Source organism: Momordica charantia (genome assembly GCF_013281855.1).
Source record: "Momordica charantia cultivar OHB3-1 chromosome 11 unlocalized genomic scaffold, Mcharantia_2.0 BLBB01000011.1, whole genome shotgun sequence".
Taxonomy (NCBI): domain Eukaryota; kingdom Viridiplantae; phylum Streptophyta; class Magnoliopsida; order Cucurbitales; family Cucurbitaceae; genus Momordica; species Momordica charantia.
In genome coordinates, this window is record NW_028275159.1 from 15,888,291 (window position 1) to 15,909,211 (window position 20,921).

Sequence of the window (20,921 nt, forward strand, 5' to 3'; positions counted from 1 at the left end):
TAAGCCATACAGTCTCTTTTGTTGCTTCACAAGCGGCAACGTACTCGACCTCCATTGTCGAGTCTACGATGCATCCATGTTTGATGCTTCGCCATACTACAACTCCTCCATTAAGAGTGAACACCGATCTCGAAGTGGATTTCCTAGAATAATTATCACTTTGGAAATCAGGGTCAGTGTATCTTGTAAGGATCAAATCCTTAGTGCCATACACAAGCATATAGTTCATCATTCTCCTAAGATACTTGAGGATTCCCTTAACGACAGTCCAGTGATCATATCCCGTATTGAATTGATAAATACTGACAATCCCTATTGCATAGCAAATGACAGACCTAGTACATAACATGGCATACATCAGGTTGCCCACTATCTCATATCCTCAACTTCTTGAGGTGTCTTAGGACATTGTTCCTTAGACAGATACATTCCATGTCTGAATGGTGGTAAACCTTTCTTGGAATTGTGCATCAAATATTTGACAAGCATTTTGTCGATATAAATTGCCTGAGACAGGGCTAGCATTTTGTTATTTCGATTCTTCATGATTTGAATCCCAAGAACAAACTGAGTATCTCCCAAATCTTTCAATTGGAATTCAGTTGCTAGCTACTTCTTAATCACAGTTAGGAAACCTACATCATTCCCAATGAGTAGGATATCATCCACATATAACACCAAGAAGGCTATAGTGTTGTTGATGATCTTCTTGTATACACAAGGCTCATCAACATTCTGGTCAAACCCATAAGACTTGATTACAGTATCAAATTTCATATTCCAAGACCGAGATGCTTGTTTTCATCCATAAATGGATCGTTTAAGCTCGCAAACCTTTTGCTGAGACCTTGCTTAATGAACCCATATGGTTGAGACATGTAAATACTCTCTTTAAGATTGCCATTCAGAAAAGTAATCTTGAAATCCATTTGCCAAATTTCACGGTCATAAAATGTGGCAATGGACAGTAGTATTTTGATAGACTTTAGCATGGCAACCGGGGAGAAGGTTTCTTTATAGTCCACCCCTTCCGTTTGGGTGTAACCCTTTGCCACGAGTCTAGCCTTAAAGGTATGTACCTTTCCTTCGGCGTCTCGTTTTCTCTTATAGATCCACTTACAACCTATATGTTTGACCCCATCAGGTTGATCTACAAGATCCCAGATGGAATTTAAGTACATAGACTCCATTTAAAGGTACATAACTTTGACCCATTTGTTATTATCAACTTTTTGCAGGTCAATGGATCCTCAACGTCATCATTAGGTATGACCACCTGGGTTTCTATTAAACCGACATAACGACCAGGTTGTATCACAATCCTCCCACTACGACGAGACATTCTCAACGCTTGAGATGGATATGAATGACGTGATGTACTAGCGCCATCAATAACTCTTGTTGAAGTGCTGGTTTTATCAACAACTCTCGTTGATGTATTTATAGCTTCATCGGAAATCTCATTTAATACAATCTTGCTTCGTGGTTTATGATCTCTCTTGTGGTATTCTTCCAAGAATGTAGCGTTTGTTGATACAAATACTCTATTTTCTTGTGGATCCAAGAAAAGTCTACCTCTTGTTTCCTTCGAGTAACCTACAAATAGGCACACTTTTGAACGAAATTCTAGTTTCTCAAGGTTTGTCATTAACACATGTGCTGGACATTCACAAATTCTGAAGTAACGTAAACTAGATTTTCGTCCTCTCCATAGTTCAAAAGGTGTTTCAGAAACACTTTTTCATGGAACCATGTTTATAATGTATATTGCAGTCTATACTACATAACCCCAAAACGCGGCAGGCAATTGAGCATAGCTCATCATAGATCGAACCATATCTAACAGGGTTCTATTTCTCCTTTCTGATACACGATTTTGTTGAGGTGTACCAAGTGCTGAGAGTTGGGATGTAATTCCATGTTCTATCATATGGTCCTAGAATCTTATGTTCATATAGTTTCCACCCCGATCAGATCGAAGTGTCTTTATCATCTTAACTAATGGGTTCTCAACTTCAGTCTTGTACTCCGTAAACTTTTCATGGGCTTCAGACCTATGTTGCATTAGGTATAGATACCCATACCTTGAATAATCATCTATGAAAAAGATGAAATACTCATACCCTTCCTTGACTTTAACATTCGTCAAACCACAAAGGTCTGAATGTACCAGCTCCAAGGGTTCTTTGGCTTTGTAACCCTTTCCAGAAAAAGGTCTTTTAGTCATCTTGCATTCAAGACAAGATTCATGTGGAGGTAAGAAGTCATCTTCTAACTCGCTGAGAAGTCCACTTTTAACCAATCTCTCAATCCTATTGACATTTATGTGACCTAATCTTAAGTGTCAAAGATAGGTATTTACTTTTAGAGAAGTTTTTTGCCTCTGGTGTTGAGTTTTAGCATTTTTAAACAACTCTGTATTTAAAATTGTTGTAGTTGTGGTTGGTCTTAACACATATAAGCTGTTTTCGAGTTTTGTAGAAAAAATGTTAACACAATTTCGTGCAATGAACACTTCATTTAACGAAAAGGAAATAGAATAACATTGTTCCATTAGATAAGAAATTGAAATTAAATTCCTCTTTATTTTGGAAACTACAAACACATTAACTAATAATATATATTATGATTGTCTAAAAATAACTTTAGGTCTCCCACTGCGACTATTGAGACGACATCTCCCTTTCTGACTTTGAGTGTCATCCCCCCAGCATCAAGCTGCCTCCAGGAACTAATTCCGTGAAAAGAAGAACAAACATGGTTAGTGGCCAATCCAGTATCCAGGTAGAATCATCATCCTCCACTAAGCAAGTTTCAAGAACAAGTAAATCATATTTAACTTCCCTGACTTTCTTCTTTTCGGCCAAGTATTTTGGGCAGTTTCGTTTCTAGTGCCCATCCACGTTGCAATGTAAACATTTTCCCTTTGTCTGCAACTTTGGCCTTGCACTTCTTGGTAGCAGCAGTAGCAGTAGGGTCAACTTTCACCCCCTTACCACTGTTTTTATTCTTCTTGAAAGTCTTACTTCAAAAAGAAGAAAGTACAGATTTGGTTCATGAGGTCGAACCTCAATGGAACCGTTTTGAGGTGACAACGTTTGCCTCCCTATCCTGTCCCTTAATTTTCATAAGAGACTGGAAAATATGTAGTTCATTTAAGAGCGTGGTAAGGTTGTACTCTATCTTGTTCATCACAGCATTGCTGTGAAATTGTTGGAAACTTTTTGGAAGAGATTCCATGATAAAGCTGACCTAGCTCCCCTCGTTTATGACAGCGTCGTTCACTTCAGCCACATTAAAGTGGACCATCAGATTCAAAACATGTTCTCGCACTGATGTTCCCTCTTTCATGCGGGAATTATAAATGAACTTGAGGGCATCGTGTCGGGCTTGAATGGACGGCTGTCCAAATATGTCCCGAAATAAGTCCATGATCTCTCTTGCTGTGACCATGCTCTCATGCTTATTGGCCAGCACATCAGATATGCTTGCCAAGATGTAGTCCTTAGCCTTGATCCATCTGTCATAGGCATCCCGACTGACTTGGGTTGTATTAGGCGTGGGAGCCTGATGACACTACTCAGTCAAGACGAACGTAAGATCATCTACCATGAGTATCATGTTAAGGTTCGTTTTCCATTGTGCGTAATTTTCGCCGTTAAGTTTTTCAACGGCAAGCAGGGCAATAACGGAAGTAGACATGCTGAAATACAAACAAGTCTATATGTAACGTCGCGCGTTACTCAGGTTAGGTTACCCTCGAGTCTCGGGGCCTCTTTTCGTAGAAACCTTTTTAATTTAATTTAATTGTTTCATTTCATTTCATTTCGAGCTATTGCGGTAATTGTTAAGAGTTATTGGCCTGTACGTACGTATCTAATTATTGTTTAACGAGGAGTTTGCTTTCTCTGGCAATTGTCCTGGGTCGTTGGGCCAACTACGTAAATTCTATTATTGAATATATTTAAGCTTAGGGAGGTTGGGAATAGGATTCTAATTTCTTGTTCGTGGGCTTTGTTGGTTTTAACAAAAGAAAGTATTTGGGTAAGTGGGCCTTCCTTGTTTTAAAACAAAAGGGAAGTAAGGGGAAAACCCTAGCCCAAGTGGGTCTTTTTTTTAAAACAAAAGAAAAGTGAAGGGAAAACCTAGCCCCCAAACCCATCTTGCTCGTGAAACACCCACCCCCTCCCCGTTTTACTTCTTTTCGTTCTTCCTTCTACCGGCACCTCATTCCTCCACGAAGCGTGCTCAACGTTCGACGACCTTCGACGCGGCGGCTCACCATCTCCGGTGGACAGCAGCGGGCGGCGCGACTCAGGCAGCAGCAGCGTGCGACTACGGGCAGCAGCGGCACGCGGCTTCGGGCAGCAGCAGGCGGCGGCGGTGCGCGTGGGTGCTGTTTTCGAGCTGTTTTTCCGGCGGTGCAGCCCCCCCTCGCGAGTGGGTTCGGTCTCCCTTGGTGGTCGAAAATCGTGGCGCGGGTCCTTGCTGCACACAGTGTTGTGAGTATCGATTGGGTGAGTTTTTACTGATAAAATAGTTCGGACAGCAGCAGTTTCTGATTTCGGCGCCTACCCATAACCATTAGAGGCTCGATATACGCAACCCACATTTATTCGAGTTAGGCTTGAGTTACCCGCACCTAGACGAAGTCGATTTTTGCGGTGTTGAATTAACGCAAGATATAAGAGCATAGCAGTGTGTAAGTAGCACCAGGGGGCGAGTGCGTGCGTTATTTAGTGTTAACGGAATGGTTTTGGTGCTGATTTTTATTTAGAATAATTTATTTCGTGCATTAGGAATTGTTAGTCTTGGTTTTGTGAACTTATAGTGATTGTTGTTGAGTTACGTGTTACTGTTTTCATTGTTAGACATTATGAGAATGCATGATTTTTTATCGTTGGTTGTGATTGATCAGTTCTGATTATTGTGGTTGGGAGTAATTAACCCATGACGTTTGTAAATATGTCGGAGATGAATGCACGTGTTGATAGCCTGTTATTTAGTTTTATATTATTTTGTTGGAAGCTGTTGGGTTAGTGTTTTGTTTGGTACGATGAAAAGCATGCTGGTAAATTGTGCTGTGAATTGAAATGTGGAAGACTTACTTATAGGTTGTCTTGGGAGGATTAGTAGGAATTGTCAAGAGTGATGGGTCGGGTTAGTGGTTCGTTAACCTGTGGGTTGTCTTAATTGAAAATGCATACTAGTCGCTTGGTTATTTAAAGCCTTGAGTGGATGCCTTGGGAATAAATGGCAAGGCCGAACATCAGGTTTCTGTAGAGAAGTATTGGGGTCTTGGGGATAAATGTCAAGAACCAATACGTCGGGTAGTCATCGGTACCTTGGGGATAAATGTCAAGGACTGGTGCACAGTTCAAGGCCTTGGGGATAAATGGCAAGGTCGAACATCAAGCTTCTGTAGAGAAGTATTGGGGCCTTGGGGATAAATGTCAAGGGCCAATACGACTCGAAGAGTTAGACTTGGAGGAATAACGTAGAGTGGTGCTTATGAGTAACAGTTTAAGACCTTGGGGATAAATGGCAAGGTCGAAAACCAAGCGTTGTAGAGGGAGGTCGGTATCTTGGGGATAAATGTCAAGAGCCGTTATGCCTCGAAGAGTTAGACTTGGAGTACCAACATAGGGTGTAGAGCGAGTGTTAGTTCAAGTGGGGCAAAGGCTAGTGAGTCGTGTGGTTGAAGTCCCGAAAGTCCCGGCGTTGGCTTGCTTGTATGAGAATGTTAATCTATTATTATTATCCCTTGCTGCCTATCTGTTTGTTCTGCTATTGTTTTTTTTTTTTATGTGGTTGTGATTACGAGCATGTTGTTGTGTTTAGTTAGGGAGGGCTACTTACGGAGTATTTTATGTACTCACCCCCCCCCCCCTCTACCTTAATTGTTTCAGGTGTGAACAGGGCCGACCGTGGTGATGACGTTGAGGAGGTTTGACCGAGGAGGGATCACTAGTTGTGTTGGTTAGGATAGTGGATAATGTCGTTCATTACGAGCAGCGTTAGAAATTTATTGCTAGGGGGATACTAGACATTGGGTTGACTCATGGGACGTTTTTTTTTTATTCCTGCTTATGTGAATTATTGTTTTGCGGATATTTTTACTATTCGAGTCACTGGTGTACTTTGGGTTACTAGTCTAAACGATTGTTTCCTTTTAATTGGATTCCTAGCCACTGAGACGGGCATGAATTTGTTTTGGAATTGGTTTTGTTATGAGCCCCGATTATCTTTAAAATTACCGTTTCATGTCATTGGGGTGAAGGGAAAAAGAACAGGGGAATGATCGCGTATCTCCATATTTCAGGTTGCATTTTGAGGACATTACACTTTACGTTATCTTTAATGGGAGGGGTTAGTAAGTATTATAGGGCCGTTACCTCGTTAAACGTATCGAAATTCGGGTTGTTACAGTTGGTATCAGAGCCGAAACGTTTCTGTAGACTGACCTAGTAACTAGGGTATTTAGGAGTAGTGATCCCAATCGGCCTCCTTGTCGTCACCAGGTACGCCTCATGCTTGTTCTTGTGAATTTATACGTTCCCCATGAATTGCTTTTGCGTTTAATTCTTTCTTCATCAGTTAAGGTTGCAGCTCTGCTTCGTTAGGCCTAGGGTGTTCACTGAGTGTACTAAGTAGAATGTAATTGACCTTGCACTCATGTGGGAGTTTCGACTGTCACATTCCTGTTAGTCTATGCGTAGAGTAACGTGCTAACGTCTTGCTTGATTGTTGTGCTCTTTCATCTAGACAATGCCACCCCGTCGTAGTATGAGGTTGCGTGCAGACGTTGACCCCGCTCCTGGAGGTGAGAACGTGGCGGACCCACTGCCCCCTCCTCCTAGTGATCAGGCAAGGGTAGTTCCTCCATTTCCTCCAGCAGCAGCTCAGGAGCGGGTAAATCCCCCAGTTCCCCCGGCAGTTCCCCAGGTAAACCCTCAGTTGGCGTTGCTTGTGGAGGCATTGAAGGCATTGATCAATAACACAGCGGGGGTTGGCGGTGCACAAGCTCAGCCACCCCGACACTTTCATACTTCCCAGAGCGAGGATCAATTCATCAAGGATTTCAAGCATTACGGACCCCCTACCTTTGACTGGGGAAGTGAGAGAGCGACAGCAGCAGAAGAGTGGGTCAGAGAGTTGGAAGCCCTTTACGCGTACTTAGGTTGCGATGACCAATTCAAGGTTAAGGGTGCAGTTTTTATGTTGAGGGGCGAGGCCCTGAATTGGGGGGACTCAATAGCAGCGGCAGAAGATCATGCTAATGTACCAGTTCCGTGGGCAAGGTTCAAGGACTTGTTGTACGACTACTATTACCCGGAGATTGTGAAAGATATGAAGGAGGCAGAATTCCTCCATCTCGTCCAAGGAACCTTAACGGTAGCACAATATGAAAGGAAGTTTACGGAACTCTCCCGTTTTGCTCTGGAATTAATTCCCACTGAGGCAATGAAGATCAAGAGGTTTGTTAAAGGCTTGCGCAAGGGAATCAGAGGACCAGTGGATCTTCAGCGACCCGTCACCTACGCTGAAGCAGTTAGGGGTGCCTTAATTATGGATAAGGATGTCTCTAACAAGGCCCAACCTCTGCTAGAAGTCGGATCGTCTTCAGGTGTGAAAAGGAAGGTCCCTCCGACTTATGCCGACCAGCCATTTAGAGCACCCCAGCGCCAGGCTCAGCAACAGGGCATGCCGCCAGTGTGCCCCTCCTGCCAGAAAAGACATGCGGGGCAGTGTTGGACGGGAATTAAGGGTTGTTTCAGGTGCGGAAGAGAGGGGCATTTTGCAAGGGAATGTTCTATGTCGGCCGCGAATACCCAGAGGCTAGGCTAGAGGACTCCCCCAACAGTTTCGATGCAGGGAGGTAATCAGAGGGCTCGTGTCTTCGCACTTACTCACAAGGAAGCGGCGGATGCCGAAACCGTGGTCACATGTATTTCTTTCTCACTTTGGGTTTTTTTTTTTTTGGGTATTGCGTGCTGGGTTTATGTCTTACCTTTGCATTATCTTCCAGGTACAGTCTTAGTCCATAATGTGCCTGCTTATGTATTGTTTGATTCGGGGTCGAGTCACACTTTCATCTCTACTGCGTTTGTTCGTCAGGCAACCCTCGAACTAGAGCCGTTAGGGTTTTTGTTGTCAGTTTCTACGCCATCAGGGTCAGTTTTGATTGCTAGTCAAATGGTGAGAGCAGGTGAGTTATCTTTTGACAATCAGACCCTAAAGGCAAGATTGATCCAACTGGACATGCGGGATTTTGACGTCATATTGGGCATGGATTGATTAGCTACCAACCAAGCCAACATTAATTGCTCGAGAAGGGAAGTCTCATTCCAACTACCTTCGGGTCTGATCTGACGTTTAAAGGAGTTACGGGTGGAGTTCCAAGGGCAGTCTCGGCATTGAAGGCAAGGCGCCTATTACAGAATGGTGCTTGGGGTTATTTGGCCAGTGTCGTCGACATTAGTAAGACTCCACCTAGTATCGACTCCGTCCACGTGGTGAAAGAGTTCCCAGACGTGTTCTCTGAAGACCTTCCGAGGCTACCCCCTGTCCGTGAAATGGACTTTTGCATCGACTTATTACCCGGGACAGCCCCCATTTTGAAGGCACCGTACCGCATGGCTCCAGCAGAACTTAAGGAGCTTAAGGCTCAGCTAGAAGATGATAAGCGCCAAGGTTGCTCGGGTTTACAAAGCTAGAGGTCCTTCTAGGATCCTTGCAAACATTCACAAAAACACTAACTTACCGAATGATTCCAACCAAGAGTAAGGTTAGAAGATGAATCACTCTTAGATCGGACTTAGAATCTACGATGGTCACTCCTAGATCCTAAGACGACTCACTCCAGAATTAGCTTGATCGAGACTAATCCAATGAATCGGTTTAACATCAAACCTAAAACAAGATTTGAAAGAAGCAACACCAAAAGTGTTAAGGAACAAAAGTTCTTGAATTTCAATATGTTTTTTATTAATCTTCCAAAACAAGGTGATTACAAGCCTTTAAATAGGCCAAAGGGTCGTTCAACATGAGGAACACCAAAAGTCTTTCAAATCCTATTTAATGCAAATTTTAGAAAATAAGACATGCAAATTAAAACATGATTGCACATCAAACTAGACAACTAAATGTGAGTCCAAAAATGTAAAATTGCTTTAAATTGTCTTGGAAATCACATGTAGGAGGCGCTTTACGTTTGGATGAGATTTGACAAGCTTTGACATCACAAACTCCCAAGAGGTGCAATCTGCAAAGGCACCTGTTCACCAATCTGCACACTTTTTTTGTCCTCCGTGCCATCTCTCAAAATAGACAACTTTTCCCGTGCCATCTTTGCTCCATTCTCTTCTTGACTCATTAAATTAACATTGTAAAGAATTTTTGCCTCAGAAATCTTTGTCTCCTCGTGTGCATTAGCTAGCCTTTGAAGATGTATTATGAAAACCTCTTGAATCTTCTTTGCTTTGCTTCTTGTAATTGGTCCCCCGGGTACAGTCAATGGATCCGTGGTTGGATTTGCATCATCCCCCCTTTCTTTAAAAGGATTTGTCCCCAAATCAAGGTCTTCATTTCCTACATCAAAAGGAGTCAAATCAGCCACATTAAAAGTAGAACTTACATTATACTCACCTCGAAGATCCAATTTGTACGCATTGTCATTGATCCGTTCAAGCACTTGAAAAGGACCATCTCCTCTTGGTTGAAGTTTTGACTTCCTCTGATCTGGAAACCGTTCCTTTCGTAGATGAACCCAAACCCAATCACCTGGGTTAAAAATAACTTTCTTTCTCCCTTCGTTCTTGCGACTTACTAGCTTTCGATTCTTGTTCTCAATCCGTTCCTTGATCTCTTTGTGTAATGTTTTGATGTATTCGGCTTTAGACAAAGCTGCATCACTTGTAAACATATTAGGTGGCAAAGGTGTTAAATCTAAAGGAGTTAGAGGATTAAAGCCATAAACAACCTCAAATGGTGAACAATGGGTGGTGCTATGTACAGCTCTATTATATGCAAACTCCACAAAAGGTAGAGTCTCTTCCCAAGACTTAAGATTTTTAGAAATGAGTGACCTAAGCAAGGCCCCTAATGTTCTATTAACCACCTCAGTTTGACCATCGGTTTGTGGGTGACAAGTTGTAGAAAACAAAAGCTTGGTACCCAATTTGCCCCATAAAACTTTCCAAAAATGACTTAAAAACTTAGCATCTCGATCACTAACAATGGTTTTAGGAACGCCATGTAGTCTAACCACTTCCCTAAAGAAAAGATTAGCTATATTAGTAGCATCATCTGTTTTGTTACATGGAATGAAATGTGCCATTTTACTAAACCTATCAACCACCACAAAAATGCTATCATGATGTCTTCTAGTTTTTGGTAACCCCAAAACGAAATCCATGCTAATGTCAACCCACGGTTCACTAGAAACTTCTAAAGGTGTGTAAAGACCATGTGGTTGAGTCTTTAGACTTAGCCTCCTTACATTTGAAACATTGCTTGCACACTTTGTTCACATCTTTCCTCATTTGTAACCAATAAAAGTGTTCACACAACATGCTATATGTTTTAAATTCTCCAAAATGTCCCATAAGTCCTCCCCCATGAGCCTCCTTTACAAGCAACTCCCGAATGGAACACTTAGGAATACAAAGCTTACCTTTCCTAAAAAGCATACCGTCAAACACAAGATAATCATGTATATTTTTCCCTTCCAAACATTGCTCATACACATCATAAAATTCCGATTTCTCAACTTTGTACAACTCAATCATATGCTTAAAACCAAGAATTTTTGCACTAAGTGAAGAAAATAGAGCATACCTCCTTGATAATGCATCGGCCACTACATTGTCCTTACCTTTTTTGTAATGAATGACATAAGGAAATGTCTCGATGAACTCCACCCATTTAGCATGCCTCCGATTTAACTTTGTTTGGCTTTTGAGGTGCTTCAAACTTTCATGATCGGTATGGATAACAAACTCTTTTGGCCATAAGTAGTGTTGCCAAACTTGTAAAGCCCTCACAAGTGCATGGAGTTCCTTGTCATAAGTTGGGTAGTTAAGTTGTGCTCTATTTAGCTTTTCACTAAAGAACATGATCGGCCTTTTTTCTTGCATCAAAACAGCTCCTATACCTATCCCACTTGCATCACATTCAATCTCAAAAGATTTGTCAAAGTCAGGCAAAACAAGACAAGGTGCATTGCTCAATTTATCTTTCAATTCATTGAACGCATTTTCTTGCTTTTCTTTCCACTCAAATTTAGCATGCTTCTTAACAAGTTCATTTAATGGTGAGGCTATGCTACTGAAATCTTTAATAAACCTCCTATAAAAACTAGCCAACCCATGAAAAGACCTTACCTCGGTTGCATTGGTGGGTGTTGGCCACTCTCGAATAGCCTTTACCTTTTCCTCATCAACTTTCACCCCATCCTTTCCAACAATGAACCCTAAGAAGTTGACTTGGTCTTGACAAAAAATACACTTTTTGAAGTTGGCATAAAGCTTTTCTTCTCTAAGTTTTAGTAAAATTGTCTTGACATGCAAAATATGATCATTCAAGCTTTTTGAGTAAACAAGAATATCATCAAAGTATACAACAACAAATTTTCCAATGTATTCTCTCAAAACATGATTCATTAGCCTCATAAAAGTACTTGGTGCATTAGTAAGGCCAAATGGCATAACAATCCATTCATACAACCCAAACTTTGTTTTGAAAGCTGTTTTCCACTCATCTCCCACATGCATTCGAATTTGATGGTAACCACTTTTAAGATCTATTTTTGAAAACAGATTAGCACCATGTAATTCATCTAACATGTCATCCAATCTAGGAATAGGATGTCGATACTTTACCGTGATTTTGTTGATGGCTCGACAATCAACACACATCCTCCATGTGCCATCTTTCTTGGGTACCAAAATTACCGGAACCGAGCAAGGACTCATACTTTCTCTAACATAACCTTTCTCCATGAGTTCTTCCACTTGCCTTTGAATCTCCTTGGTTTCGGTGGGATTGGTCCTATAGGCAGCCATGTTTGGGAGAGTTGCACCTGGTATAAAGTCAATTTGATGTTCAATCCCTCTAAGAGGAGGTAAACCCGTAGGTGCATCTTCATGGGGAAACATGTCATTAAATTCCTGCAAAAGAGACTTAAATGCACTTGGCAAAACATCATGAGATTTTGTTTCAATTGCTAAACACATATCTTTGCACATAAGCACAAAATGTGGCTCTTGGGTTAACAACACATTTCTCAATTCACTCTTTCTTACAATCAAACTCACATTCTTTCTTTTCAACTCATCTTTTTTTTTCTTCTTGATTTTTACTCTCATTTTGCCTTTCACTCTTCTCTTTTTTTTCACTAGTCTCACTTTTGCTCTCTTCTCTCCTCTCTTTTTCTTCAAATTCTTTTCTTTTCTTCTCTAATTTCAAGTGGTCACAATGTACTTCAAATGGAGACAACGGAAGTAAAGTAAATTTCTTTCCTTTCAAAGTAAAACTATACTTGTTCAACAGCCCATCATGTGTGACCTCTCTATCATATTGCCATGGTCGGCCCAATAGTATATCCCCCGCATTCATAGGGACAACATCACAAAGGACTTCATCTTTGTATCTTCCCAATGTAAAAGGAATAAGAGCTTGGGAGTTTACCTTTAGTTCTCCTTTGTTTGTCAACCATTGAAGTTTGTATGGTTTTGGATGTGGACGTGTAGCAAGTTGAAGTCTCTTAACAAGAAAACTACTTACCACATTTGTGCAACTTCCACTATCAATCACCAAGCTACACGGATTTCCTTCAATTAAGCATCTTGTGTGAAACAAGTTTTCCCTTTGATCTTCAACTTTCTCTTCCTTGATTTGTACACTAAGTACCCTTCTTGTTATCAAGGATATGAAGTTACCTTCTTCAATATACTCTTCATCACGTTCTTCAAATTCTTCATCATGTTCCTCACAATCATCATCCGAGTCAACTACACCATTTCTTATCACCATAACTCTTTTATTGACACAATCTTTACTCATGTGTCCAAACCCTTTGCACTTCCAACATTGAATAGAACTAGTCTTTTCCCTTACCTCCTTTGGAGCTTCATTCTTTTTAGTATTGGAACTTTCTCCCTCCATTCTTTTGGCAGCTACGAACTTTCCTTTTGGTTGCAATGATTCATTCCTATTCACAAAACCAGCCTTGTTCCAAGCATTAGAATTGGAATATGTATTAGCTTTAGATGTGTACCTTTTTGAATACTCCTTTTCTTCCTTCAATTGATCTTCAATTCTGACAGCATAATGGTACATATCTTCTAGGTAAGGCGGTGGATTTCTATCAACAGCATGAGCAATTTCTCGATTCAAACCTCCAAGGAATCTAGACATGGTGTCTTCCTCTTCTTCTCGGATTTGGGTTTTTAGCATTAAGGTCTCCATCTCTTGATAATACTCAGCAACACTTTTCGTTCCCTGCCTCAAAGCTTGCAGTTTAGTTTTCAAATCTCTTTCATAGTGTTTTGGAACGTACCTCCTTCTCATGGCTTCTTTGAGTTCTTCCCAAGTGTCTAATGGATCCTCCTCCTTCCTTCTTCTTTCTAATTTGAGATTTTGATACCATTCACCGGCATGATTGGTGAATTCAGCAATGGCGAGTCTCATCTTCGTATTCTCACTATATGTATAGCAATCAAACACATGTTCTATCTTCCTTTCCCATTGCAAGTAAGCATCGGGGTCCGCCGTTCCACTAAAGGGTGGAATCTTGAGTTTAACTCCGCCATCCCTATTTTCATTTAATCTTTCCAATCTTCTAGGTTGCATGACGTTGGCAAAGTTATTTCGTCCTCTTCCTCTCCCATTTCTTCTTCCTCCAACTTGTCTTTCTTGTTCAGCAAGGTCAAACGCATCATCTTCTTGTAAGGCTCGTTCTTCTCTTTGTTGTTGCGCTCTCCTTTCTTGTCTATCTTCCATCATCATTTCCATCATTCCTTGAATTGCTTGAAGAATCACCATGTTAGGATCTTGCGGTACTTGTGCTACTCCATCCTGTGCCATTTTGTTAGAAACAATAATAATGATAATAAGGACCTTACCACTCTTCTCACCAAGATTTCACTCAAGGACACTCGTGTTTATCACTCAAGAGTAGGCTTCTGGTACTAGGTCAAAGATGTAAGGGTTGGCTTAAATTTTGGTGCAATCTTGCTTAAAGCTTGATATAACTAATTCAATGATCAACTCTCACAAACTAAGACTACAGAAACTCAATCTCAGGATAAACAACTTGATAATTTAAACAAAACACAACATAATGAAAAGAACCTTTCGTGTGCCTCGGATCTTCGAATGCTTTTTTTTTCTACGGTTTTTTTTCTTTTTGCTACTGTTTTTGTTTCTTTTTGCTACTGTTTTTTCTTTCTTTTGCTTCTGTTTTTTTTTTCCTTTTTTTTTCTTTTGCTTCTAATTTTTTTTTCTTTGCTAATGATCCGAGAGCAAAATACAAGAATTTCAAGACAAGTTATGTCTTGTTACACTTTGTAAGAAACTACTTTCGAAAAAAGAAAATAACAGAAAAATAAAATTAAATAAAGTAAAGATATTTCACCTCTAGAACCGGCCAAAGGATGTCGACCAATGCTCTGATACCAAATGATAAGCGCCAAGGTTGCTCGGGTTTACAAAGCTAGAGGTCCTTCTAGGATCCTTGCAAACATTCACAAAAACGACTAACTTACCGAATGATTCCAACCAAGAGTAAGGTTAGAAGATGAATCACTCTTAGATCGGACTTAGAATCTACGATGGTCACTCCTAGATCCTAAGACGACTCACTCCAGAATTAGCTTGATCGAGACTAATCCAATGAATCGGTTTAACATCAAACCTAAAGCAAGATTTGAAAGAAGCAACACCAAAAGTGTTAAGGAACAAAAGTTCTTGAATTTCAATATGTTTTTTATTAATCTTCCAAAACAAGGTGATTACAAGCCTTTAAATAGGCCAAAGGGTCGTTCAACATGAGGAACACCAAAAGTCTTTCAAATCCTATTTAATGCAAATTGTAGAAAATAAGACATGCAAATTAAAACATGATTGCACATCAAACTAGACAACTAAATGTGAGTCCAAAAATGTAAAATTGCTTTAAATTGTCTTGGAAATCACATGTAGGAGGCGCTTTACGTTTGGATGAGATTTGACAAGCTTTGACATCACAAACTCCCAAGAGGTGCAATCTGCAAAGGCACCTGTTCACCAATCTGCACACTTTTTTTGTCCTCCGTGCCATCTCTCAAAATAGACAACTTTTCCCGTGCCATCTTTGCTTCATTCTCTTCTTGACTCATTAAATTAACATTGTAAAGAATTTTTGCCTCAGAAATCTTTGTCTCCTCGTGTGCATTAGCTAGCCTTTGAAGATGTATTATGAAAACCTCTTGAATCTTCTTTGCTTTGCTTCTTGTAATTGGTCCCCCGGGTACAGTCCTTCATTCGCCCGAGCGTGTCTCCTTGGGGTGCTCCAGTGCTTTTTGTGAAAAAGAAAGACGGATATATGCGACTTTGTGTTGACTACCGAGATTTGAACAAGGTGACAACAAAGAATAGGTACCCCTTCCTCACATCGATGACCTCTTTGACCAACTAAAAGGAGCAAGGATGTTCTGGAAGATAGACCTACGATCGGGGTACCACCAGTTGAGAATTAAGGACGCCGACATACCAAGGACAGCCTTCAGGACCAGGTATGGGCATTTTGAGTTTACCGTAATGTCTTTCGGACTCACTAATGCCCCTGCGGCATTCATGGATCTCATGAATCGAGTTTTTAAGGAATTTTTGGACCTGTTTGTGATCGTGTTTATCGACGACATTTTAATTTACTCCAAGACAGAAGAACAGCACGAAGGACATCTGCGACAGGTCCTTATCGCCTTGAGGGGGAATAGCCTGTATGCGAAGTTCTCGAAATGCGAGTTCTGGCTGGATAAGGTGGCTTTCCTTGGCCACATAGTCACTAGGGAAGGTATTACCGTGGACCCGGCCAAAGTAGAGGCGGTCAGTGGTTGGCCAAGGCCTCGCACAGTGACCGAAATCCGCAGTTTTCTCGGACTAGCCGGCTATTATAGAAGGTTCGTCCAAGATTTCTCCCGATTGGCGGCGCCTTTGACTCAGTTGACCTGTAAGAATGCCACTTTCGCTTGGATTAATGGATGCGAGAAAAGTTTTCAAGAACTAAAGGAGCGTTTGGTCACGGCCCCGGTGCTAACGGTACCGGATGGGACGGGAGGTTTAGTGGTGTACAGTGACGCTTCACGGAGAGGTTTGGGTTGCGTTCTGATGCAACATGGGAAAGTCATTGCCTATGCCTCGCGGCAGTTAAAGGTACACAAGCTTAATTATCCCACCCATGATTTGGAGCTTGCTGCGGTAGTGTTTGCCTTGAAGATATGGAGACACTACCTGTATGGAGAAAGGATTCAAATCTTCACTGACCACCAAAGTTTGAAATATTTCTTCACTCAGAAAGAACTTAACCTAAGGCAGAGGAGGTGGTTAGAGCTGGTAAAGGACTATGACTGTGAGATCAATTACCATCCGGGTAAGGCGAACGTGGTGGCCGATGCACTCAATAGAAGGGCAACGAGCGTAGCACCCCTGGCAGTGCCTAATAGACTAGTATTAGACGAGTTGGATCGTTCTGAGGTCGAGTTAGCGGTGGAAGATGTCTCGGTAGTGTTAGCTCGACTCTCGGTTGAACCCACCTTAAGACAGCGGGTCATCACTGCACAAAGGGAAGATCCCAGCCTAAGCAAGGGTTTCGGTATGGTGGGTCAGGGAGATTTCTCTCTTTCAGAAGATACGGCTCTGCTTTATCAGGGGAGACTGTGTGTGCCAAGAGACTTCCCTTTAAGAAAGGATTTACTAACCGAGGCTCATAGTACCCCGTTCTCGGTGCATCCTGGGAGTACCAAGATGTATAGGGATCTTAAGAAACACTATTGGTGGCACAACATGAAGCACGAAATTGCTCAGTTTGTTAGTAGATGTCTGACGTGTCAACAGGTGAAAACCTCAAGACAGAGACCCGCCGGGTTGTTGCAACCTCTAAGTATACCTGTGTGGAAATGGGATGATGTAGCCATGGACTTCATTACAGGGTTGCCGAGGACGGCTAAAGATTTCACAGTGATTTGGGTGATTGTGGATCGCTTAACAAAGTCTGCCATTTCATACCAGGCAAGGCCACTTATTCAGTAGAAAGTGTCACATCGGGACCCTCGTTTCACGTCAACTTTTTGGCGAAGTTTGCATAAAGCACTTGGGACGCAGCTCGATTTTAGTACGGCGTTCTATCCCCAGACCGATGGCCAGACTGAGCATCTGAATCAGATTTTAGAAGATATGTTGAGGACTTGCATATTGGACTTCGGTGGTTCTTGGGACAAACACCTGTTCTTAACAGAGTTTGCTTACAACAACAGTTACCAGGCGACCATTGCCATGGCCCCATATGAAGCTTTGTATGGGAGAAAGTGTAGGTCGCCGGTGCATTGGGACGAGGTCGGTGAGAGAGTCCTGTTGGGACCGAAGTTGGTACAGGAAACTAATGGCGCCATCCAAAGGATTAGGGCAAGAATGCAGACGGCTCAGAGCAGACAGAAGTGTTACGCTGATGTTAGGCGAAGGGCATTGGAGTTTGACGTCGGCGACCACGTTTTTCTTCGTGTGGCACCGGTGAAGGGAGTCCTACGTTTCGGTAAGAAGAGAAAACTCAGTCCAAGATTTATTGGTCCTTTTGAGATCTTGGAGCGCATTGGCCCAGTCGCTTACCGGTTGGCTTTGCCACCGTCGTTGAGTGCAGTGCATAACGTGTTCCACGTGTCCATGCTGAGGAAGTATGTCCATGACCCTTCACACGTCTTGGATTACGAACCACTGCAGGTAGGGGAAACCTTGTGCTGTAGGGAGGTACCCATTGAGATCTTAGCAAGAGAGACCAAGGTGCTGCGGAATCGGGCGATTGACTTGGTGAAGGTCTTGTGGAGGAATCACCAAGTGGAGGAAGCTACCTGGGAAAGGGAAGACGAAATCAGAGCCCGATATCCTGAATTATTCGAGCAACGAACTTTCGAGGATGAAAGTTTTTGAAGGGGGAAAGTCTCTAACGCCGCGCGTTACTCAGGTTAGGTTACCCTCGAGTCTCGGGGCCTCTTTTCGTAGAAACCTTTTTAATTTAATTTAATTGTTTCATTTTATTTCATTTCGAGCTGCTGCGGTAATTGTTATGAGTTATTGGCCTGTACGTACGTATCTAATTATTGTTTAACGAGGAGTTTGCTTTCTCTGGCAATTATCCTGGGTCGTTGGGCCAACTACGTAAATTCTATTATTGAATATATTTAAGCTTAGGGAGGTTGGGAATAGGATTCTAATTTCTTGTTCGTGGGCTTTGTTGGTTTTAACAAAAGAAAGTATTTGGGTAAGTGGGCCTTCCTTGTTTTAAAACAAAAGGGAAGTAAGGGGAAAACCCTAGCCCAAGTGGGTCTTTTTTTAAAACAAAAGAAAAGTGAAGGGAAAACCTAGCCCCCAAACCCGTCTTGCTCGTGAAACACCCACCCCCCCCCCCCCCGTTTTACTTCTTTTTGTTCTTCCTTCTACCGGCACCTCATTCCTCCACGAAGCGTGCTCAACGTTCGACGACCTTCAACGCAGCAGCTCACCATCTCCAGCGAACAGCAGCGGGTGGCGCGACTCAGGCAGCAGCGGCGTGCGACTCCGGGCAGCAGCGGCGCACGGCGTCGGGCAGCAACAGACGCGCGGCTGCGGGCAGTGAGTATATAAAATATACTCCGTAAGTAGCCCTCACCAAGCACACACAAACATCATGCTCATAACCATAAAGGAAACATACATCGTCATGCTCTATCAGTACAGTATGCGAACAACCATAGACATGCTCTACTAATACGTTATACATTCATCCATAAACATGCTCTACAAGACCCGATGCTAACCACAATCATATAAAAACCATTGCCGTCCACCTGGCTCCCTAACACCTCAAATACAACTATGTTCACCTCAGTTATTCGAGCTCTTCGAAACCATTCTGTTGGTAGTGTCGGCCCCTGACCATTTATACCCAGAGCCCCGACACTAGTGCATCGACCCTCGACCATTTATACCCGAGGCCTCGATGTCTTACAATCTATTGGCCCTTGACCATTTATACCCAAGGCCCCAATAGTTCTCCTTTCGAAAGACTCCTCGCATCGACCCCCGACCATTTATACCCAAGGCCTCGACACTCATCTTTATCCAATATTGGCGTATCGATCCCCGACCATTTATACCCGAGGCCTCGATACCCAATTAGTGACGTATCAGCCCCCGACCATTTATACCCGAGGCCCTGACACTCACCCATTCACTTCATAATTTGCAAAACTCCATATATCGTTTCTAGCCTCCAACCAAGATTCCAGTACTAACCCCTTAATAACACCAACCACCACAACTCCCATCAACAATACCACCACTAGTATGATTTCAATGCATCTCACAACTCACCAACACATTTGAGCATGCTTACACAACATAAACATCATTCTAATAGCAAAACAATAAACCAAACATGCTTTCACAACATACCAAATCTTAACAACAGCGCCACAGTGAGTTTAATCATAACAGAGCATAGTCAACAAATTGCAAACGATTGGAGCCCAACACAATTCATCCAAACACTTAATATCCAACGTCCATATTCAATAAGCACTGCTAGATATAATAAAAACTCATGAGACAAGCCAAACACCTCATACGAATTCAGACAACGAACGTTTCCAAATATGGATATTCAGACAAGCCAAACACTTTAACGAACATTCCCTACAATCATACATCATTCTACAACAGATCTCAGCAGTTCGACAATACAAAATTCACACTATTATCACCGACGGACATTCAACACTAACCAGGCATACAAAACTACATAAACAAGAGTTACACTGCACAACCACGTATCAGAACCAATATTAAGCATCATAAACAGTACATCGGCAACCAAATAACATACACCAACGCACGCACCCGCCCCTGTGCTACTTACACACAACCGCGCCCTTAAATGTTGTGCCGACTCCACACCTAAGCACACCGAAACAGAAAATACAGCACATTAAACAACCTATTTCGCCTCCGAAATTCAACTCTAAAAGGATTCGAATGACACATTACCACCAAACCGACTTCGTATGGATGTGGGTCACCTAGATCTAGCTTGCCAAGGTGTGGGTAGCCTAAATCGAGCTTCGAACGGATGTGGGTCGCCGCCAAACGTCCTAAACACTGCTGTAACGTATAAATCCCACCGCTGGAGTTGCTGTCCGTCGGATCGTAGCAGCCGACCGCCGCCGGTTCGCCGCTGTACACCCGTTCACCGTGCACCGCCGCAGATCTGGGTCGCCGCCGTGTGCCACCGCGGAGAGGAGCTGCGCTGGTCCGTTGCCGACGCTGGGGGAAACGCGCCGCCGCTGCTGCAGGTGCCGAAAAGTCGAGGTCGTGCCGCCTGCTGCTGCTGTTCGGTCGCTGGCCGCCGCGCATGGTCCTTCGTCCGCCGCTGCTACAAGTCGACGTCCCGGTTGGAGTGGTTAGCAGCACCGGTGCTGCGTCGAGCGTCGGAGGGGCTGCCGGAAAACGAAGGGAGGGGCGGCGGGAATTGGAAACGAAGAAGAACGGGGGGGGGGGGGGGGGGCTAGGGAGAAGAAGAAGAAGAAAAGAGAAAAGAAGGAATGGGCTAGGGTTTTGTTTTTGTTTTCTTTGTTTTTCCCTTTGTTTTAAAAACAAACTAACCCAAAGGAGGCCCAATAAATCCAAGCCCA

The 20,921-nt window shown here is 42.6% G+C and overlaps 1 protein-coding gene and 1 pseudogene across 1 annotated transcript; one reads left to right on the forward strand and one right to left on the reverse strand.

Annotated features, from left to right (window-relative positions):
• Positions 1-3,069: 3,069 nt before the first annotated feature.
• Positions 3,070-3,702, reverse strand: LOC148208200 (uncharacterized; annotated as a pseudogene).
• A 3,066-nt stretch (positions 3,703-6,768) lies between these two features.
• Positions 6,769-7,848, forward strand: LOC148208201 (uncharacterized). The gene has a single exon (XM_088120145.1). The coding sequence runs from the start codon at positions 6,769-6,771 to the stop codon at positions 7,846-7,848; it is 1,080 nt and encodes a 359-aa protein (XP_087976271.1).
• Positions 7,849-20,921: the final 13,073 nt, after the last annotated feature.

Coding starts and splice junctions, on each gene's coding strand:
- LOC148208201 (XM_088120145.1), top strand. CDS start 6,769: ATGCCACCCCGTCGTAGTATGAGGTTGCGTGCAGACGTTGACCCCGCT.